This window comes from Pristiophorus japonicus, chromosome 1, assembly GCF_044704955.1.
Source record: "Pristiophorus japonicus isolate sPriJap1 chromosome 1, sPriJap1.hap1, whole genome shotgun sequence".
Lineage (NCBI taxonomy): Eukaryota > Metazoa > Chordata > Chondrichthyes > Pristiophoridae > Pristiophorus > Pristiophorus japonicus.
Genome location: NC_091977.1, coordinates 398308828 through 398336161, shown reverse-complemented (window position 1 = coordinate 398336161; position 27334 = coordinate 398308828). Strand labels below are relative to the sequence as shown.

Below are 27334 nucleotides of genomic sequence, written 5' to 3'. Positions count from 1 at the left end.
GGCCAGCCTCTGCAAATTCACAGATGCCTGCAGGGGGGAGATGTTAAGGGATTTCTTCATTAAGGGCATTGGTCGTGCTGGGATTTTCAGGAAACTTATTGAGACCAAGGACTTGACTTTGGAAAGGGCAACATTGATAGCTCAGACCTTCATGGCAGGGGAAGAGGAGACCAAGATAATTTACGCACGCAGCCCTGGTTCCAACATGGCGATGGACCAGGGAGTTAACATTGTAAATGAGAATCAGAATCCCGCAGGCAGGCAAGGGCAATTTGACACCGCCCAGGCAGCAACAGACTCTAGGGTGGGCCAGCATCACAGACAATGGCAGGGGGATCGGCAATTCACGCCATCACAAGGGACAATGCGTCCCGGGATGGGACCATTGACACTCAGCAACAGAAGGCTCAGGAGTAATCAAAGAGACAATCAGAGAGGAATGCCTGGTAACAGTTCCTTTGTTCACAACAATCTCAGCTCATGCTGGAGGTGCGGTGGCAAACATGCTGCGAGAACCTGTAGGTTTCAGCAATTTATCTGCAGAAACTGTAACTTCAGTGGACATCTGGCCAGAATGTGCAGAAAGTCCGTAGCGAGGCTAGTTTACGAGGCAGAGGAACCAGACGAAGGGTCTGCAAGGCAGGGTGATGCTTGGGGCAAAGCTATGGACGCTGAAGTCCAGCGGGTTCATGTGGCAGACGTCCACAGCTCGTATACCAAAACGGCACCTATTAAATGGCATCCCGGTACGCATGGAGCTGGACACAGGAGCCAGCCAGTCATTTATAAGTGCCCAACAATTTGGCCACTCAAAACTAACAGGCCCAAACTGGAGTGCATTGACACGCAATTACGGACGTACACCAGAGAGATCATCCCAGTACTAGGCAGTGCAAACTTGGTGGACAAACACAATGGATCGGAGAACCGGCTGCCACTCTGGATTGTCCCGGGGAATGGTCCCGTGCTCTTGGGAGGAGCTGGTTAGCCAAGATGAACTGGAAATGGGGGGATGTGCACGCCATTTCATCTGTGTGGCGAAATTCATGCTCCCAGGTCCTACAGAAATTCGAACCACTTTTTCAACCAGGTGTCGGGACTTTTAAGGGCACTAAAGTAGTGATACGCATCACCCCGGACGCCAGACCAGTGCACCACAAAGCCAGAGCCGTGCCGTATGTGATGCGTGAGAGAATTGAGACTGAGTTGGACAGGTTGCTAAGAGAGGGCATAATTTCAACTGTGAATTCAGTGACTGGGCAAGCCCCATCGTTCCTGTCCTTAAAGCGGATGGCTCGGTCAGGATTTGTGGCGACTACAAGACCACCATCAATCGAGTGTCACTACAGGACCAATACCCGCTTCCGAGAGCGGAGGACCTTTTTGCCACGCTGGCAGGTGGCAAGCTGTACACCAATTTGGACCTCACTTCAGCCTACATGACTCAGGAACTGGCTGAAGAATCCAAGCTTCTGACCACCATCACTATGCACAAGGGGCTATTCGTTTACAACAGGTGTCCGTTTGGCATTCGTTCAGCGGCCGCTATCTTCCAGAAGAAATCCCTGGAACAATCGTATTCCAAGATGACATCCTAATCACGGGTCGAGACACCGAGGAACACCACCACAACCTGGAGGAGGTGCTACGCCAACTGGACCGGGTAGGCTTGTGACTAAAGAAATCCAAGCGTGTGTTTTTGGTCCCAGAGGTCGAGTTTTTGGGCAGGAGGGTTGCCACAGACGGGATCCAGCCTACCGAATCCAAAACGGAGGTGATCCGTCGTGCGCCCAGGCCCGGCAACACATCAGAGTTGCGGTCATTTCTGGGACCATTGAACTAATTCGGGAACTTTCTGCCGAACTTAAGCACATTGTTGGAGCCACTGCATGTGCTCTTGCATAAGGGTTGTGAATGGTTTTGGGGGAACTGTCAAGAACGGGCTTTCAATCGGGCGTGGAATCTGCTTTGTTCTAACAAGCTGTTGACCTTGTACAACCCCTGTAAGAAACTGGTTTTAACATGTGATGCATCATCCTATGGGGTTGGGTGCGTGTTGCAGCAGATTAATGATGAGGGCCAACTCCAACCTGTGGCTTATGCCTCCAGGTCGCTCTCCCAGGCAGAATGGGGATATGGGATGGTTGAAAAGGAAGCACTCGAATGTGTCTACGGGGTGAAAAAGAAGCACCAGTACCTTTTCGGCGGAAGGTTCGAGTTAGAAACGGACCACAAACTGTTAACATCCCTGTTGTCCGACAGCAAGGCTGTCAATGCCAATGCGTCAGCTCGCATACAGAGGTGGGCCCTCACGCTGGCTGCGTATGACTACACCATATGGCACCGGCCAGGCACTGAAAATTGTGCTGACGCGCTCAGCAGGCTCCCACTGGCGACCACCGAGGGGACGTCGGAGCAAAGCGCAGAGATGGTCATGGCCATTGAGGATTTCGACACTGCAGGCTCCCCCATCACAGCCCGCCAGATCAAAATTTGGACCAACAGAGATCCCCTCCTATCCATGATAAAGAAAGGTGTCCTGACTGGGGATTGGGTACCCGCACACGGAGCGTGCCCCGAGAAGGTCAGGCTGTTTCACAGATGGATGGATGAGCTCTCCATCCAAGACTGCCTGCTATGGGGCAGCCGGGTATCATGCCCCAGAAAGGAAGGGAAGCATTCATCAGGGAACTCCACAGCGAGCACCCAGGCATCGTGCTAATGATGGCCTTTGCCCGGTCACATGTATGGTGGCCGCGAATTGACTCAGACCTGGAACACTGGGTTCGCAGGTGCACGACGTGTGCTCAGCTAGGAAAAGCCCCCAGAGAGGCCCCACTCAGCCCGTGGCCCTGGTCCACCAGGCCATGGTCACGTATTCACGTAGGCTACGCGGGCCCGTTCATGGGAAAAATGTTCCTGATTGTTGTCGATGCATACTCGAAATGGATCGAGTGCATCATATTGAATTCGTGCACGACATCCACCACCGTGGAGAGTCTGCGTACGGTCTTTGCGACCCACGGCTTGCCGGACATTCTGGTTAGTGACAAAGGTCCGTGTTTCACTAGCTATAAATTCCAGGAGTTTATGTCGGCTAATGGTATCAAACACGTCAGGACAGCACCGTTCAAGCCGGCTTCCAATGGCCAGGCGGAACTTGCAGTTCAAATCATAAAACAGGGCATGCTCCGGATTCAAGGACCCTCCCTTCAGTACCGCCTATCGCGCCTCCTGTTGGCCTATAGGTCCCGGCGCATTCGCTCACGGGAGTCCCGCCCGTGGAACTACTCACGAAACGCATGCTTAAAACGCGGCTGTCCCTCATTCATCCAGCTCTGTCGGACATTGTTGAGGGCAAGCGCCAGTCCCAAATCGCATGCCATGATCGCAACTCTGGGGAGATGCATAGAAATCGATGACCCTGTATTCGTTCTCAATCATGCTTTGGGACCCAAGTGGCTTGAGGGTACTGTAATTGCCAAAGAGGGGAATAGAGTCATCGTGGTCAGACTTAACAATGGGCAGATATGCCGCAAACATCTGGACCAATTAAAGAAAAGGTTCAGCATGGACACTGAGGAACCTGAGGAAGATCATGAAATGTCACCCACACCACTGCCAGTGAACAAGCAATAAGGACATTCACCAGCATGCACAGTCCATGTGGCCAGCCCGGACAGGCCGGAATCACCTCAGGCAACAGAGACGCATGCCAAGGCCCAACCACCAGAGCCCCAACTGCGGCGCTCCACGGGAGAGTGTCGACCGCCTGAAAGACTCAATCTTTGACCCAAAGTCGTTGGGGAGAGGCGATGTCATGTTTGTAACCTTCACATAACTGTAACCCTTATGTAACAACACTGTACACTATATACACCTGAGTAATGCACACCTTGACCACAGGGGGTGAACTTGTGGGAGACACTCCTCACCTGGTCATCCAGGTATATAAAGGGAGGTCTCACGCAGGGTCAGCACTTCTTGGTCCTGGGAATAAAGGTTCAGGTCACGTAGTGACTTTGTCTGTAGTACATGCCTCATGTGATTCTATAGTAAGGTGTAAGGACACCACAGTAATGGTGCAGCTCTGCACAATGTCGAGTGCAGCGCTGTCGGGATTGTAGGCTCTTTCACTCCCTTAAAGAGAAGGACCATCGCTGCAGGATTTCCCTCGTCACCGACTGCAGCCTCGATCCACAATGATCAGCAGGGCTGATCAATCACAGCAGAAAAAAATGGGGGAAAAAATCATCTAAGAGCCTGAAAACAAAATTATTCCTTACCCAAGCGGCATCACTTTTAAATAGCGCTCCCCAAGCGTCCAGCCTCCCTTGCAATACCTTCTGCAGCTGCCAGTGTTGATGCCCGGCGATGCTGCAGAGGGGTGGAACCATAGTTCACATCTGGGGCTCTACTGGGGCACTGCACAGCTGGATCTCTGGGGCGCTGGAGATTATGGCGCTAGGGGTTATTGCCGCCACAAACCTCCACGGCAAGTTTGTGGGCATTGGTACTCTCGTGCGCTTGGTCGCAGAGCTGGTAGTGCCCCATTCTCGCCCCCCGTAGGTGCTAACAGGAGGCACAAAGGAGGCCAATTTCTCCCCCATTAAGTTTAACTTCCCGCCCACCCATCTATGGAAGTTAAAATTCCCTCCACTGTTGCACTGGAGAGTACATGGAATTTCCATTTACAGATTAAAGATTAAAAATTAATGGACAAGGAAAGGATTATCAGTGGCATTGTTCAATTGCTGAAGTTTGCATATCAAATGCTTGCAAAAACCAACAAAGCAGAGCAGTTACTTAGCATTGAATAACAATAATATGTGGTGTCTAAGTACCATTATTTTGTAATTATTGGCTCCTGCTTGTATTATTTGATAGCACACAATGATAATTTCCAGGCAGGTGTCAGCAGCCCCATGGGCAGTTGTCCGACGGTCCGGATCGATGAGAGCTGCCACATGCTCCTCGACATCCGTTAGTGGGAGGGTTTGAGGTCTGCCTGTCTGCAGCTGCTCGCCACGATTATGCGCCCTTTTTGCCTGTGAAGATGAAAATGGGAATGTTTACCTGAGGGTCCATCTGCTCTTCTGGCACACAGATAGCCACCGAAGCACTTATACCATACTGCGATAATGTAATTCAATCCTCTGTTTAATTGCCTTGGAAGTTGCATGTGATCCATCACAAGTACTTCGAAGTGTGGGAACATCTTATGAGATCTTAGAAAGCAATCTTAAAAACGTGTAAAAATTATTCATGGTAATTCGGGTGCCAAACGAAGCCTATCTATATGTCATGCATTTTAGGACGCAACCCACACGGAGCTGAGACCCAGCAACAGCATCAGAACAAATAGTCTATCAGATTGATAATTTCAATTGTTATGTCTCAAATAAAGCAATGTGACAGAGTACTGTATAATACGTCCTTACTATACAGTATAAATGCACATGAGGCCCATGCTTGAGAGAAGGTCAGTCTGTGACCTGTCCTTTATTTCATAGCAATCAAGTGCAGGAAGTGGGTGGAGCTTCCCCTTTCATATCTGAAGGTCTAGGTTAGGAGTGTCTCCCACAAGTTCACCACCTAGTGGTCATTGTTCTCAGTGTAGAACTTAGGTCGGATTATACATGGGTTACAATACTGGTTGAATACATGACATCATCTCTCCCCCCAAAGTCTTATTGGGATCACAGGTTGAGTCTCTCTGGTGGTTTACGCTCCCTTGTAGAGCGCCTGAGTTGGGGCTCCGATTGTTGGGCGCTGGCCTGAGCGTCTGCTGTTTGCGATGCCTCAGGCCTGTCCGGACTGCCCACAGTGACTGGGCTCTCCTCCCTTTGGTTCCTGTGTTCGGTCACCTGTGGTGGAGTGAACTCTACATCATGTTCTTCCTCTGCTTCTTCTATTGCGTTGCTAAACCTCCTTTTTGTTTCATCCACATGTTTGCGGCAGATTTGTCCATTGGTAAGTTTAACTACCAGAATCCTATTTCCCTCTTTGGCAACCACAGTGTCTGTGAGCCATTTGGGCCCTGCAGCGTAGTTGAGGACAAAAACAGGGTCATTTACATCAATACATCGCGCCCGCGCATTCCTGTCATGGTAGTCATATTGTGACTGGTGCCTGCTCTCGACAATTTCTTTCATGGTGGGGTGTATGAGGGATAACCGGGTTTTGAGCGTCCTTTTCATTAGCAGCTCTGCGGGTGGAACCCCTGTGAGCGAGTGTGGTCGGGATCTGTAGGCCAACAGGAGGCGTGATAAGCGGCATTGTAGGGAACCCCCTTGGATTCTGAGCATCCCCTGTTTGATTATCTGCACTGCTCGTTCTGCCTGGCCGTTTGAGGCCGGCTTGAACGGTGCCATTCTAACATGGTTAATTCCACTGCCTGCCATGAAGTCCTGGAATTCAGTGCTTGTGAAGCATGGGCCATTGTCGCTGACCAAGATGTCCGGTAGACCGTGGGCGGCGAACATTGCCCGTAGGCTTTCTACGGTGGCAGAGGATGTGCTTGAATTTAAAATGTCACACTCGATCCATTTGGAGTAGGCGTCTACTACAACCAAAAACATTTTCCCCATGAAAGGACCTGCGTAGTCCACATGGATGCATGACCAAGGCTTGGCGGGCCATGGCCAGGGGCTAAGGGGGGCTTCCCTGGGTGCATTGCCCAGCTGGGCACACGTGTTGCACCTGCAAACACAAAGTTCCAGATCTGCGTCTATCCCTGGCCACCAAACGTGTGACCTGGCAATTGCCTTCATCGTGACAATGGCCGGGTGCCCATTGTGGACTTCTCTGATGAACATCTTTCTGCCCATCTGGGGCATGATTACACGGTTTCCCCACAGTAGGCAATCGGCCTGAATCGAGAGTTCATCTTTGCGCCTGTGAAATGGTTTCAATTTCTCAGGGCATGCCCTGTACGTGGCTGCCCAGTCCCTATTCAGGACACATTTCTTGACTAGAGACAATAGCGGGTCTCTATTTGTCCAGACTTTAATCTGACGGGCTGTCACGGGTGAGCCTTCGCTTCCGAAAGCTTCAACAGCCATGACCATCTCAGCAGCATGCTCGGTAGCCCCCTCAGTGGTGGCTAGTGGGAGCCTGCTGAGTGCATCGGCGCAGTTTTCGGTGCCCGGTCTGTGCCGAATTGCGTAGTCATAGCCGGCTAACGTGAGTGCCCACCTCTGTATGCGGGCCGATGCGTTTGCATTTATGGCCTTGTTGTCGGCCAAAAGGGACGTTAGGGGTTTGTGATCTGTCTCCAGCTCAAATTTCCTGCCAAACAGGTACTGGTGCATTTTCTTTACCGCATATACACATGCGAGCGCCTCCTTTTCTACCATCCCGTAGCCCCTTTCTGCCTGGGACAGACTTCTGGAGGCATAAGCTACCGGCTGTAACTGACCCTTGGCATTGACATGCTGCAACACACACCCGACACCATAGGACGACGCATCGCACGTTAACACAAGTTTCTTACACGGATCATATAGCGTTAACAGATTGTTGGAACATAACAATTTGCGTGCTCTATTAAAAGCCCTTTCCTGGCTGTCCCCCCAGACCCATTCGCGACCTTTGCGTAGGAGCACGTGTAGCAGCTCTAGCAGCGTGCTCAATTTGGGAAGAAAGTTACCAAAATAGTTCAGGAGCCCCAGGAATGAACGCAGCTCCGTCGTGTTACGGGGTCTGGGTGCTTTCTGGATCGCTTCCGTCTTGGACGCAGTAGGGCTGATCCCATCTGCTGCTACCCTCATCCCCAGGAATTCTACCTCTGGAGCTAGGAAGACGCACTTCGCCTTTTTCAGTCGCAGCCCTACCCGGTCCAGTCTGCGTAGCACCTCCTCCAGGTTGTGGAGGTGTTCTTCAGTATCGTAACCCGTAATGAGGATGTCATCCTGAAAAACCACCATCCCTGGAATCGACTTGAGGAGGCTTTCCATATTTCGTTGGAAGATCGCGGCGGCCGAGCGAATCCCGAATGAACATCTGTTGTACTCAAACAACCCCTTGTGTGTCGTGATGGTGGTCAACTTCTTCGACTCACTCACCAGCTCCTGGGTCATGTAAGCTGAGGTCAAGTCCAATTTTGAAAAAAGTTTGCCACCGGATAGCGTCGCAAAGAGGTCCTCCGCTCTCGGTAGCGGGTACTGGTCTTAGAGTGACACCCGATTGATGGTGGCCTTGTAATCGGCACATATCCTGACCGACCCATCCGTCTTGAGCACCGGCACAATCGGGCTCGCCCAGTCACTGAATTCGACTGGCGAGATGATGCCTTCCCTCAGCAGGCGGTCCAATTCGCCTTCTATCTTTTCCCGCATCACGTACGGCACCGCTTTGGCCTTGTGGTGTACTGGTCTGGCGTCCGGGTTTATGTGAATCACTGCCTTGGCCCCCATGAAAGTGCCAATGCCAGGTTGAAATAATGAGTCAAATTTGTCCAGGATATGTGAGCATGATACTCGCTCCACAGAGGAAATTGCATTGACATCGCTCCATTTCCAGTTCATGACAGCAAGCCAACTCCTCCCCAGTAGTGCGGGACCATCCCTTGGGACAATCCAGAGTGGCAGTCTGTTCTCCAAATCTTTGTGGGTCACGACTACCGTGGCGCTGCCTAGCACCGGAATGATCTGCTTTGTGTAAGTCCGTCGCTGTGCGTCAATCGCCGATAATTTTGGCCTCCTTGCCTTGGACGCCCATAACTTTTCGAACTGTTTGATACTCATCAGGGACTGGCTGGCCCCCGTGTCTAGCTCCATTGATACTGGGATGCCATTGAGGAGCACTTTCATCATTATCGGTGGTGTCCTGGTTTATGAACTGTATACGTGCTCCACATGAACTCGCTGAACTTCAGCTTCCATCGATTTCCCCCATCGTTCCTTTCTGCAATTTCTGCAGGTATTTTGCTCACCTCTGCAAACTCCAGCTCAGTGTGTGCCTCCACGCCTCCAGCATGAGCTGCGGTTTGAAACAAAAGGTCACTTGCCAGTCGATCGTCCCTGACTGCCCCTGTTATTGCTAGTGGCCATGCTCGCGTGATTTAAATCTCAGTTTCTTGTCGCCATTAATACGTCCTTACTATACAGTATAAATGCACATGAGGCCCATGCTTGAGAGAAGGTCAGTCTGTGACCTGTCCTTTATTTCATAGCACTCAAGTGCAGGAAGTGGGTGGAGCTTCCTCTTTTATATCTGAAGGTCTAGGTTAGGAGTGTCTCCCACAAGTTCACCACCTAGTGGTCATTGTTCTCAGTATACAACTTAGGTCGGATTATACATGGGTTACAATGCTGGTTGAATACATGACACTGTAGACTTGAGTAAGTGTGACCTTAGTCTCTTTATTCTGACTCCAGAATGCTTGCACAGCACAGGAGGCCTGCTTATGTGCAGTGCTCCGAAGGGATGCTGGGATCCGTTGGGACTCCAACACATGTGCCCTCTGGTGGCGGTAGAATGCTGGTTACAAGGTGTTGCATACCTAACAACACTCCCCCCCCAAAGTCAATAGTACACTTATTTACAGGGTGAGACGATCTGTGGCTTTCTGCTCCCTAGTCGATCGTCTCGGTACAAACACAGATGCAGGTGAGTTGGTTGGGCCTTTGCTGGGCTGCTGCGCAGTTGGCCTTGGTGGGGATGATGAGTTCAGCTTCATGGTCAATGTGATGTTGGTTGCCACTTGTGTGTTTATCGGAGGGTCGAAGTTGGTGGTGTCCTCTTCAGGTTGCTCGTGGTTGTCTGAATCGCAGTTTGGTTTGGTCCAAATGCTTTCTGCAAGTTAGTCCATTTGCAAGTTTGACCTCAAACACCCTATTCCCTTCTTTGGCTACGACAGTGCCAGCAAGCCATTTGGGACCATGTCCATAGTTGAGTACAAATACAGGGTCATTGACTTCAATATCGCATGACAAATTTGTGCGATCATGGTACATGCTTTGTTTATGCCGCCTGCCCTTGACATGATCATGGAGATCAGGGTGAACTAGAGAGAGCCTTGTTTTGAGTGCCCTTTTCATGAGCAGTTCGGCAGGGGGAACCCCGGTGAGCAAGTGGGGTCTTGTGCGGTAGCTGAGCGGGACTTGGATCAGGCGGGTCTGCAGGGAACCTTCCGACAGCGTTTCAAGCTTTGCTTGATGGTTTGGACTGCCTGTTCTGCCTGGCCGTTAGATGCGTGCTTGAACGGGGCAGATGTGACGTGCTTGATACCATTGCAGGTCATGAATTCCTTAAATTCAGCGCTGGTGAAGCACGGCCAATTGTCGCTGACCAGGACATCAGGCAGGCCGTGCGTGGCAAACATGGCTCGTAGCTTTTGATGGTGGCAGTGGACGTGCTTTCGGACATTATTATACACTCGATCCATTTTGAATAAGCATCCACAACAACCAAAAGCATTTTGCCTAGAAACGGACCAGCGAAGTCAACGTGGATCCTAGACCACGGTTTGGAGGGCCATGACCACAAATGTAGCGGTGCCTCCCTGGGCGCATTGCTCAGTTGAGAGCAAGAGTTGCATTGGTGCACGCAAGACTCCAAATCTGAGTCAATGCCGGTGGACATTTCGTGGTGAAGGTTCGAGCCTCCTCGGTTCGAGTCTCTAGTTCAGTTTGATCCGCCATGGATCGGTCTTCCTCTGCAACATGGTGGTTTGCAGCTCGTCTGCACATTTGCTGGAGGCGTCCCATTGTTCCACAGCCTTTGCACGCATAGCGTTTGAAGCGGCATTGATGGGCTCAATGATCACCTCCGCAGCGCCAACAAGGTGTTAATTGCCTCGCATTCACACTTGATGGTGAACTCTGAGTCATCTGAGGTCGTGCAGCTGCAGGCGTGTATGTTCTGCCATGTGCATTGCTGCCTGAAAACGACGTTACTTTGTGTACAGTACTTGCCGATGCATCTTTATGCTGCGAAATTTGTTTGATGTTATCGCTAGTGGAATAAATACCTGGACTATCGATATGGCTTTGCTCAGGTTCGGTGTTTCAAAAGTCAATAGTTTGCGAAGGATAACCGCATGGCCAATGCCAAGTCATTTAGCATTTGCTCCAGGAATCCGCTGAATTCGCAATGTCCTGCAAGGCGCCTTAGTTCGGCGACATAGCTTGCCACTTCCTGGCCTTCAGACCGTTGACATGTATTAAATCGATACCTTGCCATCAGAACGCTCTCCTTCGGATTTAGGTGCTCCCGGACCAGTGTACACAGTTCTTCATATGATTTGGTTGTTGGTTTCACCGGAGCAAGAAGATTCTTCACGAGGCCATAGGTTGTTGCCCCGCAGACACTGAGAAGGATCGCCTTTCGTCTGGCAGTGTTCACATTCCCTTCCAGCTCGTTGGCCACGAAGTGTTGGTTGAGTCGCTCCATGAAGGCTTCCCAATCATCACCTTCTGAGAATTTCTCCAGGATACCAACTGTTCTCTGCATTTTCACGTGATGGTCCGTTATCTATTACTCGTCGTCAGTTGTTATGTCTCAAATAAAGCAATGTGACTACTGTAGACTTGAGTAAGTGTGACCTTAGTCTCTCTATTCTGACTCCTAAGTGCTTGCACAGCATGGGAGGCCTGCTTATATGCAGTGCTCCCAAGGGATGCTGGTATCCTTTGGGACTCCAACAGATGCGCCCTCTGATGGCGGTAGAGTGTTGCATACATAACATCAGTAATGAAGGTTGTGCATGAATCAAAATGGTACTCTGACGATCCTTGTCAGATCACTGAACTTTTTGCGGCACTGATCTGCCGTCCTTGGCACATTGCCCGAAGCAGACACCTCCTCTGCTATCTCGCCCCAGATTCTTCGAAAAACTACCGGAAAGGCTCTATCTAGTAGGTCTTGCTACAGCTATGAGAAACCTCACTTTACATAATATAATTATTTAAATGAAATAACATGACAAGTTTCCTGATGTCAGAGAGACCGCTGCCCACAGTCTGCTTCTCGCCCATATAAATTAGGCACTTCATTAGAGAAATGGACTTGATCTGCTTTATACATTGTCTTAAAGCTAGGTTGTATTTGGATAGTGATTGACAACTTTTAAGCAATTGTGGGGACTGGGCACTTGTTTATGTTTATGTGTTCAGGATGATCAAAGACTGTAAGGCCCATTCATACAAGCCCCATCTAAAGTTTCAGTGCACCTCTATGCACCAATCATCAGCCCCCCGCAAATATCTGTGTTTGAAGACAAGGCCCTCAAAACTGCCACCATGGTCTACAGGGCTGTAGTAATACCTGCCCTCATGTATGGCTTAGAGACATGGACCATGTATAGTCGACACCTCAAGTTGCTGGAGAAATATCACCAACGATATCTCTGCAAGATCCTACAAATCCCCTAGGAGGACAGGCGCACCAACATCAGCATCCTCATTCAGGCTAACATCTCCAGCATTGAAGCACTGACCACACTCGATCAGCTCCGCTGGGCAGGCCACATAGTCCGCATGCCCGACACGAGACTCCCAAAGCAAGTGCTCTACTTGGAGCTCCTTCACGGCAAACGAGCCAAAGGTGGGCAGCGGAAACGCTACAAGGACACTCTCAAAGCCTCCCTGATAAAGTGCGACATCTCCACTGACACCTGGGAGTCCCTGGCCCAAGGCCGCCCTAAGTGGAGGAAGTGCATCCAAGAGGGCGCTGAGCACCTCGAGTCTCAACGCTGAGAGCATGCAGAAATCAAGTGCAGACAGTGGAATGAGCATGCGGCAAACCAGCCCACCCATCCCTTCCCTCAACGACTATCTGTCCCACCTGTGACAGAGTCTGTGGCTCTCGTATTGGACTGTTCAGCCACCAAAGAACTCACTTCAGGAGTGGAAGCAAGTCTTCCTCGATTCAGAGGGACTGTCTATGATGATGATGACAAATATCTGGGAGAGGCAAAAAACAGAGATCTGTAGTCAACTCAGAAGTCCTCGAAACAAAGTTCCTCCCCAACCTCTTATTGGCAATCAGGCAAGTCCCAGCCTCCATCTTTATTATCCAAGAATGATATCCACGAAATACCTTCCATATGAGATAACTTTGCTATGCAGAAATCCATCTAACGCTGTCTTGAGGGTATGTAGTGAATCAGACTTCACTCCTTCTTCCAGCATCGGGTTGATCATCCTATGGGAAAAGTAAAACTTCCAGATATCTAACCTCAGCCCTGCTTCTTCAGTTTGTACTTGTGATCCCTAGTTCTGCACAACCTCATCACATCCAACTTCCCATTTTTTACATGGTGTCCATGCCTTTAATAATCTTAACTATGAGGATCAAATCCCCTCTTAAGACTCTGGGTTAGATTTTCATCTGGGCCTGTTTTCATGAACATTTCTGTATTTTTCTGCAGGCTGTTAACGTATAGTCTGAGCCTTGTGCCTTGTGGAGTGCGACATTTGCCATCATACGAGATTTTTGCTACAGTTTCCAAAGACGAACATGGAACTGGCACTGCCAAAGTTCAAGCAGGCTCTGCCCTACTGGCCAAGGGGAGTATCTGCTACATAGGAGAACTTTTTTCTTACAAAAAAGACAAACTTAAATTACTCCAGGCAGGTATGGTGTATACTTCACTACTATGTGCACTGAACTGTTAATGTTTAACAGAATTTTGCATTGAAAATTTCTCTCACACTGTATGTGTTAGTTTTAGAGACTAGGAGTACCACAGTGTTTATTTCTGGAAAAAAGTTTGGAGAAGATGTTGATCAGCAGATGTCCTTTCCAATTCAGTGCAACTTCTGGGCGTTGGCTGATGCTGATACACACCAAAAGAAAGCTGTGCAACGGGAAGATGCTGTAATTGGGTCAGTGGTAAGACAAAATCATATAATACAACCTAGCCAGGCAGCAGCTTATTGTTCCATTCAAAGACGGCATAGTGTCACATTTCTGGCTCATTATTTTGTGTTTGATTTATTTTTTTTTTAATTGGTCTTTATTAAATAAAAGTTGAAATTGGTGAATTTCTCTTTGGTTAAAAAATTCTTTACACACACATTTCTTAAGGGTTTTTTTTCTGTTATACTTTATTCCCCAGCCTAAAGATGGAAAGAAACCTCCCAGGCCTCTGCCAGTAGGCCCCTTTAAATACTGCTGGAGTGTTTTAGAATAGCGCAGGCTGACTGAGAGGAATTTTAACCCCGAAGAATGGGTGGGTTTGGGGTGAGAAGTAATAAAAATTTAAATCTCAAACCCAAATCCAACCCCAATGCACCCACTTCGGGCTTTAACAGAGGTGGGTTGGGGGGCGGGGAGGGGGGCAGAAGCACCAATCTGCTCTCAGGAGGCGGGTTGGTTGGAAAAACTTTTTGTGGAGGCTGCATTCTTCCATTTTAACAGCTTTTTAATTTTTTTACCCATTTCAGCTGGGTTTCCCGGGGCTCGCAAATCCTGGCAGGTAAAAGGAGGCAAGAGGGGCCAAATCCATAATGTAAGTGCATTTATAGTACTGCTTGTGAGCCAGGAGGAGCAGGAGTGTTTCTTCTAGGCCCAACAGGTTTTTTGAGGATGTTTCCAGTAGAGTGGACACGGGAGAACCAGTTGATGTGGTATATTTGGACTTTAAGAAGGCTTTCGACAAGGTCCCACACAAGAGATTAATGTGCAAAGTTAAAGCACATGGGATTGGGGGTAGTGTGCTGACATGGATTGAGAACTGGTTGTCAGTCAGGAAGCAAAGAGTAGGAGTAAATGGGTACTTTTCAGAATGGCAGGCAGTGACTAGTGGGATACCGCAAGGTTCTGTGCTGGGGCCCCAGCTGTTTACACTGTACATTAATGATTTAGACGAGGGGATTAAATGTAGTATCTCCAAATTTGCGGATGACACTAAGTTGGGTGGCAGTGTGAGCTGCGAGGAGGATGCTATGAGGCTGCAGAGCGACTTGGATAGGTTAGGTGAGTGGGCAAATGCATGGCAGATGAAGTATAATGTGGATAAATGTGAGGTTATCCACTTTGGTGGTAAAAACAGAGAGACAGACTATTATCTGAATGGTGACAGATTAGGAAAAGGGGAGGTGCAACGAGACCTGGGTGTCATGGTACATCAGTCATTGAAGGTTGGCATGCAGGTACAGCAGGCGGTTAAGAAAGCAAATAGCATGTTGGCCTTCATAGCGAGGGGATTTGAGTACAGGGGCAGGGAGGTGTTACTACAGTTGTACAGGGCCTTGGTGAGGCCACACCTGGAGTATTGTGTACAGTTTTGGTCTCCTAACTTGAGGAAGGACATTTTTGCTATTGAGGGAGTGCAGCGAAGGTTCACCAGACTGATTCCCGGGATGGCGGGACTGACCTATCAAGAAAGACTGGATCAACTGGGCTTGTATTCACTGGAGTTCAGAAGAATGAGAGGGGACCTCATAGAAACGTTTAAAATTCTGATGGGTTTAGACAGGTTAGATGCAGGAAGAATGTTCCCAATGTTGGGGAAGTCCAGAACCAGGGGTCACAGTCTAAGGATAAGGGGGAAGCCATTTAGGACCGAGATGAGGAGAAACTTCTTCACCCAGAGAGTGGTGAACCTGTGGAATTCTCTACCACAGAAAGTTGTTGAGGCCAATTCACTAAATATATTCAAAAAGGAGTTAGATGAAGTCCTTACTACTAGGGGGATCAAGGGGTATGGCAAGAAAGCAGGAATGGGGTACTGAAGTTGCATGTTCAGCCATGAACTCATTGAATGGCGGTGCAGGCTAGAAGGGCCGAATGGCCTACTCCTGCACCTATTTTCTATGTTTCTATGTTAAGTGCTCTTTTCATGAGCAGTTCAGCAGGTGGGATCCCAGTGAGTGAGTGGGGTTTCATGTGGTAGCTAAGCAGGACTCGGGATAGGCGAGTCTGCAGTGAGCCTTCAATTACCCTCTTCAAGCCTTGCTTGATGGTTTGCACTGCTCTCTCTGTCTGACCATTGGACGCTGGTTTAAACGGGGTAGATGTGACATGTTTGATCCCGTTACGGATCATGAATTCTTTGAACTCAGCACTGGTAAAACATGGCCCGTTGTCGCTCACCAGGACATTGGGTACGCCGCGTGCGGCAAACACGGCCCGCAGGCTTTCTGTAGTGGCAGCGGACGTGCTAGCCGACATTATCTCACATTCAATCCACTTGGAGTACGCGTCTACAACCACAAGGAACATTTTACCCAAGAACGGGCCTGCAGAGCCGACGTGTACCCTAGACAACGGTTTGGAGGACCAAGACCATAAACCTAGCGGCGCCTCCCTGGGTACATTGCTTAACTGCGAGCATGTATTACATCTGTGAACGCAAGACTCTAAGTCCGCATCGATACCGGGCCACCACACGTGGGATCTGGCTATCGCTTTCATCATTACGATGCCTGGGTGGGTACTGTGGAGGTCATTGATGAAGGTGTCTCTGCCCTTCTTGGGGACCACTACTCGATTGTCCCGCAGAAGGCAGTCTGCCTGTATAGACATTTCATCTTTGCGCCGCTGGAATGGCTTTATCTCTTCCTGCATTTCCACTGGACCAGCTCCCGTGAAGCACACAGCTTTTGACTAGAGATAATAAGGGGTCCTGGCTTGTCCAGGTTTTGATCTGCCGGGCAGTGACGGGTGATTGCTCACTCTCAAATGCTTCAATAACCATGGCTAGATCTGCGGGCTGCACCATTTCCACCCCCGTGGTGGGCAATGGCAGCCGACTGAGAATATTGGCGCAGTTTTCTGTGCCTGGCCTGTGGTGGGTGGCGTAGTTGTATGCGGACAATGCGAGCGCCAATCTCTGGATGCGGGCCGATGCGTTGGTATTTATCCCTTTACTCTCTGAGAACAGGGATATAAGTGGCTTATGGTCAGTTTTCAATTTGAATTTTAGCCCAAACAGGTATTGATGCATTTTCTTTACCCCATAGACACACGCTATTGCTTCTTTCTCAATCATGCTGTAGGCTCTCTCAGCCTTAGACAGACTCCTGGATGCATAAGCAACCGGTTGCAGTTTCCCGAAATCATTAGCTTGTTGCAATACACACCCGACACCATATGACGACGCATCACATGCTCGTACCAAATGTTTACATGGATCATACAACACAAGCAATTTGTTTGAGCATAACAATTTTCTCACTTTTACAAAGGCATTTTCTTGGCTTTTGCCCTTTTCATAGTAAGACATGAGTGGTTCTAACAGTGTGCTGAGACCCGGTAAGAAGTTACCAAAGTAGTTCAGGAGTCCCAGAAAAGACCGCAGCTCCGTCATATTCTTTGGCCTCGGTGCGTTCTCGAATGCCTCCGACTTCGCATTGGTGGGCCTGATGCCATCCGCCGCTCCACTTCAGGCGCCAGGAAGACGTACTTCGAGCGTTTTAACCTGAACCCCACGCGGTTGAGTCGACTAAGAACCTCCTCCAGGTTCTGCAGATGCTCGACTGTGTTCCGACCTGTGACCAAGATGTCATCCTGGAAGACCACGGTGTGCGAGACCGACTTCAGTAAGCTTTCCATGTTTCTCTGGAATATCGCCGCCGCTGATCGGATTCCAAACGGGCATCTGTTATAAACAAAAAGACCTTTGTGCGTGTTGATGCAGGTGAGGGCCTTCGATGATTCCTCCAGTTCCTGCGTCATGTAGGCTGAAGTCAGATCCAGTTTCATATAAACATAGAAAATAGGTGCAGGAGTAGGCCATTCGACCCTTCAAGCCTGCACCACCATTCAATAAGATCATGGCTGATTATTCCCTCAGTACCCCTTTCCTGCTTTCTCTCAATACCCCTTGATCCCCTTAGCCGTAAGGGCCATATCCAACTCCCTCTTGAATATATCCAATTAACATCTTTCCTCCCACCAGCATTGCAAAGAGCTCATCGGCCTTTGGTAGTGGGTATTGGTCCTGTAGGGAGAAACGATTGATAGTTACTTTGTAATCGCCACAGATTATGACGGTGCCGTCTCCCTTGAGGACTGGGACGATAGGACTAGCCCACTCGCTGACCTCGATTGGGGAAATGATGCCCTCTCGTTGCAGCCGGTCTAGCTCGATCTCTACCCTTACTCTCATCATGCACGGTACTGCTCTCGCCTTGTGATGGATGGGTCGCGCCCCCGGAATTAGGTGGATCTGTACTTTTGCTCCTTGGAATTTCCCGATTCCTGGTTCGAACAGCGAAGGAAATTTGTTTAAGACCTGGATACACGAAGTGTCGTCAGCGGGCTATAGCGCTCGGACGTCGTCCCAGTTCCAGCATATCTTTCCCAGCCAGCTCCTGCCGAGCAGCGTGGGACCATCGCCTAGTACCACCCATAGTGATAGCTTGTGCACCGCTCCATCGTAGGAGACCTTTACAATAGTACTGCCGATTACAGGAATTAGTTCTTTTGTGTAAGTTCTTAGTTTCATGCGATCTGGAATTAAGACTGGCCTTGAGGCCTTGTTGCACCACAACCTTTCGAAAGTCTTTTTGCCCATGATCGACTGGCTCGCGCCCGTGTCCAGCTCCATTGACACTGGGACTCCATTTAATTCAACATTCAGCATTATTGGGGGACAATTCGTGGTGAATGTGTGCACCCCATGTACCTCTGCCTCCTCGATCTGAGGCTCTGGTTCATCGTGACCCTCCGTGGATCTGTCCTCCTCTGCAACATGGTGGTTTAGAGGTTTAACATGCTTTGCAGCTTGCTTGCACATTCGTTGGAGGTGTCCCATTGTTCCACAGCCCTTGCAAATGTACTCTTTGTATCGGCATGAATGGAAATGATGATCACCCCTGCAGCACGAACAAGGTGTTAATAGCCTTGCATTCATCACCCTTGATGGTGGACTCTGAGACATCTGTGGACGTGTAGCTGCAGGTATGTATGACCTGCCCTGTACGTTACGATTCGAAAACAACATCACTTTGTTCACAGTACTTGTAGCAACACTTGTGTGCTGAGAGATTTGCTTCGTATTGTTACTGGTGGCAATGAACGCCTGGGCTATCGCTATGGTCTTACTCAAGGTTGGGGTCTCTGCAGTCAAAAGTTTGCGAAGTATGGTTTCATGGCCAATGCCAAGTACAAAAAAGTCTCTGAGCATGTGCTCCAAATGTTCTTCAAATTCGCAATGTCCTGCAAGGCGTCTTAGCTCGGCGACATAACTTGCCACTTCCTGGCCTTCAGACCTTTAGCAGGTGTAGAACCGGTATCTCGCCATCAGAACGCTTTCCTTCGGGTTCAAATGCTCTCGGATCAGTGGGCACAAATCGTCGTATGATTTCTCCGTGGGTTTCGCTGGAGTGAGCAGATTCTTCATGAGGCCATACATTGGTGGCCCACAGAAGTTGAGGAGGATCGCCCTTCATTTGGCAGCGCTCTCTTTCCCATCTAGCTCGTTGGCCACGAAGTATTGGTCGAGTCGCTCCACAAAAGTTTCCCAATCATCTCCCTCCGAGAATTTCTCCAGGATGCCCACTGTTCTCTGCATCTTTGGGTTTGCTATCTGTATCTCATCGCCAGTTGTTGTGTATGGAGAAAGAGCCAGACTGAACACTGTGAGCTCAAAGAAAGTCTTTTATTGCATGTCTCCAGAGTGCCTCTCCAACCTGTGAAGCCTCCTTAAATACCTGTGCTCCCAAGGGATTATGGGATCCCTTGGGATTCCAGTGGATGAGCCATCTGGTGGCTGTACAGCGTAAATACAAGTATACATATATAACAATCACCCCCTTTGACTATGATCTCCCCACCAGTTCCACGCTCTAACCCCGACCTCGATCTCCATAACCCCCCCACCCACCCCGCGATCTCTCCCTCCCTCCTGCTTGCTCCCCAACTGCAGCCTTGTGCTGCAGACTTTCCCGGCTAACAGGCAGTAAGGCTGACTGTCGGACGGGAAACCTGGTGAAAAACCTTTAAATATGGCTTATTGTTAATTTCAGCAGGTTGTCCGGGAAACCTGTCCTTCTGGGTTTCTCGTCCAGAACTCCTCCTTACCTCCCTGTAACTATAAGACCGACTGTCTCTCCCTTAAGAAAAGCACTTCGCATCCACTTAGAGATTTCCCAGAATGCTTTGGCTGAGTTACAGAATTTACTGTTAGAAATTGGGAACACAAACTGGTGTTCCACCACTCCAACAGTATATTCCAGCCAGTCCTTTTTATGTTAAGCAGACAACAGCCTAAAAGGCCATTTCTATTTCTCATCTGGAAGTAACTTGTTGAGTATAGAATGTAGAGAATTTACCCAATTTCTAACACATTTTGGTATAGTTGGTGTTTATATTAACATGTGCCATAGTAACAACTGAACTTTGGTAGCAAGTCCTGATTATAAATGTTATGAGGAACATTGTCTTAAGTTAACAAAAAAGTAGAAGGTTTACAGCTTTTGACAAATATAATATGTAATGTCTCTTGTGCTTTAGTGGCACTGAGCCAATGTAATAAACACAGAAATAAGTAGGCCAGAAATCTGCCAGTAAAAGTGCCAGCCAATGCTAACGGCTGCCCGCAGAGAGATTGCAGGCAGCCCCAGTATTTTGGTACTGCCTGCTAATTTATATCAGTGGAGCGGAGAACTTGTGGTGCAATGCACTCTTTCCGGCGCTGAGCTGAGCAGGAGGCTAAAGGTCGTGTCTATTGCCGGTTGCATTTAAGGAGAATGAGGAACAGATGAGTCAACCTGTCATTATCATCATCGGCAGTCCCTCGAAATCGAGGGACTTGCTTCCACTCTAAAAGTGAGTTCTCAGGTAACTGTACAGTCCAATATGGGAATTATAGTCTCTGTCACAAGTGGAACAGACAGTTATTGAAGGAAAGGGTGGGTGGGGAGTCTGATTTGCCGCACGCACCTTCCGCTGTGCACTTGGTTTCTGCATGCTCTTGGCGATAAGACTCAAGGTGCTCAGCGCCCTCCCGGATGCTCTTCCTCCACTTAGGGTGGTCTTGGGCCAGAGATTCCCAGGTGTCGGTGGGGATGTTGCACTTTATCAAGCAGGCTTTGAGGGTGTCCTTGAAACGTTTCCTCTGACCATCTAGGGCTCGCTTGCCATGTAGGAGTTCCAAGTAGAGCACTTGCTTTGGGAGTCTCGTGTCGGGCATGCAAACGATGTGACCCGCCCAATGGAGCTGGTCGAATGTGGTCAGTGCTTCGATGCTGGGGATGTTGGCCTAATAGAGAACACTGATGTGGTGCATCTATCCTCCCAGTGGATATGCAGGATCTTGCGGAGGCTGCGTTGGTGGTACTTCTCCAGCACTTTGAGGTGTCTACTGTATATAGTCCACGTCTCTGAGCCATATAGGAGGGCGGGTATTACTACAGCCCTGTAGACCATAAGCTTGGTGCAAGATTTGAGTTCCTGGTCTTCAAACACTCTCTTCCTCACGTGACCGAATGCTGCGCTGGCACACTGGAGGCGGTGTTGGACCTCGTCGTCGATGTCTGCCCTTGCTGATAGTAGGCTCCAGAGGTATGGAAAATGGTCTATGTTGTCCGAGGTGATTTTGATGATGGGGGTTAGCGCTGTGTGTCAGGTTGGTGGAGGACCTTTGTCTTACAGATGTTTAATGTAAGGCCCATGCTTTCGTACACCTCGGTGAAGATGTTGAACATTGCTTGGAGTTCGGCCTCTGAATGTGTGCAGACCCAAGCGTCGTCCGTATACTGTAGTTCGAAGACAGAGGATGGGACGACCTTGGATCTAGCTTGGAGGCGATGAAGATTGAACAGGTTCCCATTAGTTCTATAGTTTAGTTCCACTCCAGCGGGGAGCTTTTTGAGAGTGAGATGGAGTATTGCAGTGAGGAAGATCGAGAAGAGCGTTGGCGCAATGACGCATCCCTGCTTGACCCCGGTCCGGACATGGATTGGGTCTGTGGTGGATCCTTTGGTCAGGATCATGGCTCGCATGTTGTTGTGGAGTAGGTGGAGGGTGGTGACAAACCTTTGGGGGCAGCCGAAACAGAGGAGGACGCTCTATAGTCTCTCATGGTTGACAGTGTCAAATGCCTTTGTGAGGTCAAAGAAGGCCATGTACAAGGGTTGGTGCTGTTCCCTGCATTTCTCTTGTAGTTGTCGCACCGTGAAGATCATGTCCGTTGTACCCCTTAGTGGACGGAATCCGCATTGTGAATCTGGGAGGAGCTCTTCAGCCACAGGGAGAAGACGGTTGAGGAGGATTCTAGCGATGACTTTCCCAGTGTCCGACAGCATGGAGATTCCTCTGTATTTGCCGCAGTCGGACTTGTCCTCTTTATTGAAGATGATCACGATTATGGCATTTCTGAGATCTCCTCCTTCCAGATAAGAAAGATGAGGTCATACATTCGTGCCAATAGTGTTTCTCCGCAATACTTTAGTGCCTCGGTGGGGATTCCATCTGCTCCTGAGGCCTTTTTGTTCTTGAGCTAACGGGTGGCCTTTTTTACCTCATGCAGGGCTGGGGTTTTGCTGAGATGGTGGCGGGTAGCATGCAGCGGGATGGAGTCGAGGACACTTGTGTCAAAGGCAGAGTCTCGATTAAGGAGATCCTCGAAGTGCTTCTTCTAGCGGGCCCTGACTGCCTCAGTGTCCTTAATGAGTGCCTCCCCGTTCTTGGCCAGCAGTGGGATGGGGCCTTGGGTACTTGGGCCGTAGGTGGTCTTAACTGCAGTGAAGAAGCCTCGCACGTCATGGCTGTCAGCCAGCTGCTGGATCTCCTGTACTTTCTTCACCCACCATCTATTCTTTAGGTCGGGGTTTTTTTGTTGGACCTCAGCCTTCTACCATCCCAAGAGCTGCTTTGCTGCTCCCAAATTGGATTGCTGCTTTAAGTTCAGAAATGCCCTGCGCTTGCGGTTTATTAGCTCCTGGATCTCCTGGTCATTCTCGTCAAACCAGTCTTGGTGTTTCCTGGTTGAATGATCGAGCGTCTCTTCGCAGGCGGTGGCTTTGAGGACAGACCAGGTGCTGCGATCACTCTGAGTCTGGGGATCATCGTGGGTCGCCAGGTTGGCAGTGAGATGCTGGCTGTATAGGGCTCTCTTAACTGGGTCTTTGAATGCCCTGGCGTTGATTTTTCTGCGGCATTGCTTCTGTTGCCGTCGCCGCTTTGGGGCTATATTAATGTTGATGACGGAATGGATTAGGCGGTGGTCCATCCAGCAGTCGTCGGCTCCTGTCGGGTGATGCGCACGTCCTTGCGGTCCCTCACTCGGACGATGATGTAGTCGAGCAGGTGCCAGTGCTTGGAGCGAGGGTGTTGCCACAATGACTTGTACTTGTCCCTCTGGCGGAACAAGGTGTTGGTGATGACAAGGTTGTGTTCTAGGCATTTTGTCAGGAGCAGGGTACCTCTGGAATTGGTTTTCCCTACCCCCTCTCTGCCGATCACGCCTCCCCAGAGGTCTGTGTTTTTACCGACTCTGGTGTTGAAGTTGCCGAGGAGGATCAGTTTGTCGCCCGTAGGGACTCGGGACAGGGATTGTTTGAGGCATTCCTCTTTGGCCTCATCTGTTGAGTCGAGTGTTGAGGCTGTAGCCCATGTATGAAACAATTGTTGTATTTATTACAGCAATTTACCTGCCACCCGCTCACCAATCAATGTTACAGCATTGCATTTAGCTCTTGTGAAGAAAGCTCTTGTCGTTTAAAGCATATCAAAGTGACACAAGCAAAGCTCCGGAACTTACCTATGGAAGTGTGTTGTCTTTTAAATTAGTTCAGGCTCCAGCTTGCAAAATTTCTTCAGAGCAAAAAATGGTTTGGCAACTAGTTTAAGCATTTGTGGGGAGTCTGTCGACTGCGCTGGTGAGTTTGTGGTTTGATCATACTTAGGGTTTTACGGGATCAGAGCATTGGGTGGGGTGGGGGAGGGGGGTGTGGGGGGAGTTGGAAGGGTGTAGGTGTAAAATAGGGCAAATTAATTATCTTGTTTGCACTGTAGTCTGTACCTCTCTGCACAAGACATGCAGCATTCAGTGTTGTTTAACCATTCCCTGTGGATGCCACAGCTAAAAAGGAACACTTCTTTTTTTTTTACATTAAGCCAAGATGGCCCATTTAATGTTTTCAAGGACTCTCCCCTATCACTTTACCCACACATCGCATTCTAAAGGAATAGAGACTAAGCAAAGCTCTTTATTTCAAATGCTTGTTTAAATTTTCATGAAGCAGGAAGAAAAAGATATAGGGCAGGAACGATCAAATCCAGCACTTTGTAGTTTTTGAAACCATTATACTGTAGTCATAATTTCATTGATATGCTTCGGTCATTTTAATCATTAGCTTAGGAGGGTCTGACAACAGAGGGATTTTTACTATTCCATGCTGAGGTCAGAATACTCATATCTGATAACTTACAGAATTTGAATTCAAACTTTAGATTTCAGAGATCGAAACACTGAACATCCATAGCCATTTGACAAGGTGCCACATAAAAGATAAAAGTTCACAGGGTTGGGGGTAATATATTAGCATGGATAGAGGATTGGCTAATGAACAGAAAACAGAGAGTCGGAATAAATGGTTCATTCACGGGTTGGCAATCAGTAACTAGTGGGATGCCACAGGGATCAGTGCTGGGACCCCAACTATTTACAATCTATATTAACGACTTGGAATAAGGGACCGAGTGTAACGTAGCCAAGTTTGCTGATGATACAAAGATGGGAGGAAAAACAATGTGTGAGGAGGACACAAAAAATCTGCAAAAGGCTAAGTGAGTCGGCAAAAATTTGGCAGATGGAGTATAATTTTGGAAAGTGTAAGGTCATGCACTTTGGCAGAAAAAATAAAAGAGCAAGTTATTATTTAAATGGAGAAAGATTGCAAAGTGCTGCAGTACAGCGGGATTTGGGGGTACTTGTGCATGAAACACAAAAGGTTCGTATGCAGGTACAGCAAGTGATCAGGAAGGCCAATGGAATCTTGGCCTTTATTGCAAAGGGGTTGGAGTATAAAAGCAGAGAAGTCTTGCTACAGTTATACAGGGTACTGGTGAGGCCACACCTGGAATACTGCGTGCAGTTTTGGTTTCCATATTTACGAAAGGATATACTTGCTTTGGAGGCAGCTCAGAGAAGGTTCACTAGGTTGATTCCAGAGATGAGGGGGTTGACTTTTGAGGAAAGGTTGAGTAGGTTGGGCCTCTACTCATTTGAATTCAGAAGATTGAGAGGTGATCGTATCGAAACGTATAAGATTATGAGGGGACTTGACAAGGTGGATGCAGAGAAAATGTTTCCACTGATGGGGGAGACTAGAACTAGGGGGCATAATCTTAGAATAAAGGGCCGCCCATTTAAAACTGAAATGAGGAGAATTTTTTTTTCTCAGAGGGTTGTAAATCTGTGGAATTCGCTGCCTTAGAGAGCTGTGGAAGCTGGGACATTGAATAAATTTAAGACAGAGATTGACAGTTTCTTAACCGATAAGGAGTTATGGGGAGCGGGCAGGGAAGTGGACCTGAGTCCATGATCGGATCAGCCAAGGTCGTATAAAATGGCAGAGCAGGCTCGAGGGGCCGTATGACTTACTCCTGCTCCTATTTCTTATATTCTCCTATTTCTTATGTTCTTATGAGCGGGCAGGGAAGTGGAGCTGAGTCCATGATCAGATCAGCCATGATCTTATTGAATGGCGGAGCAGGCTCGAGGGGCCGTATGGCCTACTCCTGCTCCTATTTCTTATGTTCTTATAGGTGATTCCCAATCCAAATCTCAAGCTTATTCTTCTAGTCTCTCAGAAGTAATCACTTGCAATATTCTGCATCTTACCATTTGGTACAGATTCAGTATTACAATCTCTCACAGGACAGTTTCAAATAAGCAAAGTATGGGAAAAAACTGATACTTTATCTACAAATCTCAAGGGTTAGCTATCAACACCTAGGCTTGTGTTTAATATAAACACTGCATTAGCTACGTGGAGATAATTCTATCTTTACTTTCTGGCTGTCTTCCATTTTTCAATTGAAGCGTCCCCAGGGAATTACTGTATATGCTGGTGAAATGCTATCAGCAGCTGCACACACGGGTGTGCTTTGGAGAGGGTGGTAACAAGAGCGGCGATCTCCAAAATAGATCAATGGGTGTCAGTTTGGTGCTGCACACCAATTGATGTCACGCTCTGACTAATTACAATACTTTCAGCGAGCACAGGCAACGGCAGCGCTACCGACCTGCCGAAAATGATGGCCACTGTGGGACCCATCGGCAGTGGGCAGAAGCGAGGCAACCACCTTTTTTCCCCCAAAACAGGCCTTAAGGGCCAGCGTTACTATCCAATTTCTGGGCCAGAGTGTTTCAATTAAATAAATTAAATTGAGTTTTCCCCCATATCACATGGGTGTACTAACCTGGGAAGAGTTTTGTGCCACATCATTTTAAGAATGCATTGTGTCAACCAGTTCAATGGCCTAGAAATTCGATTGCAACATGAAAGTTGCCGGTGCCACCGCGGCTATGGGTTAACGGTCTGCCGAAATTGGTGACACCGGTAGGAGTGAAAAATTCGTGCTAAAGGTTATTAACCCAGCACTAAACTGACCGTTTAACGCCCTCCTGGTGGCATCAGTCCCAAATATGGTATCCAGAAGCGGTGTTGCATCTTCCAACAGCCTCTGGAAGCGAGGTTATGATTTCGCTAGGCATTGGGGGATATTAAAAGGGCATTGCATTATCATTTGCTTAAAAGGACAATGCCTTCTAAACTGATCAAAATAAAAATGACATTTAAAAATACAGTTTTCAGCTCTTACAGCTCTACTGCCTTTTTTAAAAAAAAATTAATATTTGAAAATAAATTCGCAAATGAGAATCTTCAACTCTTAAAGCTGAATTCCCTTCCGCACCTCAAAAAAATGGGCAAAGTGCTCCGACATTAACACAAATGGCTGAGCAAGCCAGGGCAGAGGCACCCAGGGTCTCGTACGCAGCACGCCAGTTTTGTGCAGGGTGTCAACACTACAAGAGAGGTCTTCTACCCACATGGGCCAGGAGGCCCTCCTGAAAGGACGATTTGCACCAGATCACTGAGGCAGTGACTGCTAGCGGTATCACCCCTACCACCTGATTCCAGTGCCCAAAGAAGCTTCAGGACCTCAGACCACTGGTCAAAGTCTGTAAATGCATCTTCAAAAGCCATCTCCTACCAAATGCATCACTAGCCTCACACACTTCTCAATGCATGACTCTCGCCCTTCCCCCCACTGCAAATCACTAACCTACCAACAATCTGTACCAATCACGAGGTATACCTCCCATTCCTAACTTCACCTCACCCGCTTGGAGGAGGCTCAGCCAACCATTCTTGGCAGGGCATGGCTGAGCCCTTGGCCAGCAGTGGGCTGAAAGGATACAAGATGC

The 27334-nt window shown here is 48.7% G+C and overlaps 1 protein-coding gene across 1 annotated transcript in view; it reads left to right on the top strand.

The window, feature by feature from the left end:
* mcmdc2 (minichromosome maintenance domain containing 2) overlaps positions 1-27334 on the top strand; it is a 163955-nt gene that overhangs the window by 98127 nt on the left and 38494 nt on the right. The window contains exons 9-10 of the mRNA XM_070884760.1: positions 13376-13581; positions 13673-13839. Of these exons, the coding sequence (XP_070740861.1) occupies positions 13376-13581; positions 13673-13839 (373 nt within the window). The remainder of the gene's footprint in view (positions 1-13375; positions 13582-13672; positions 13840-27334) is intronic.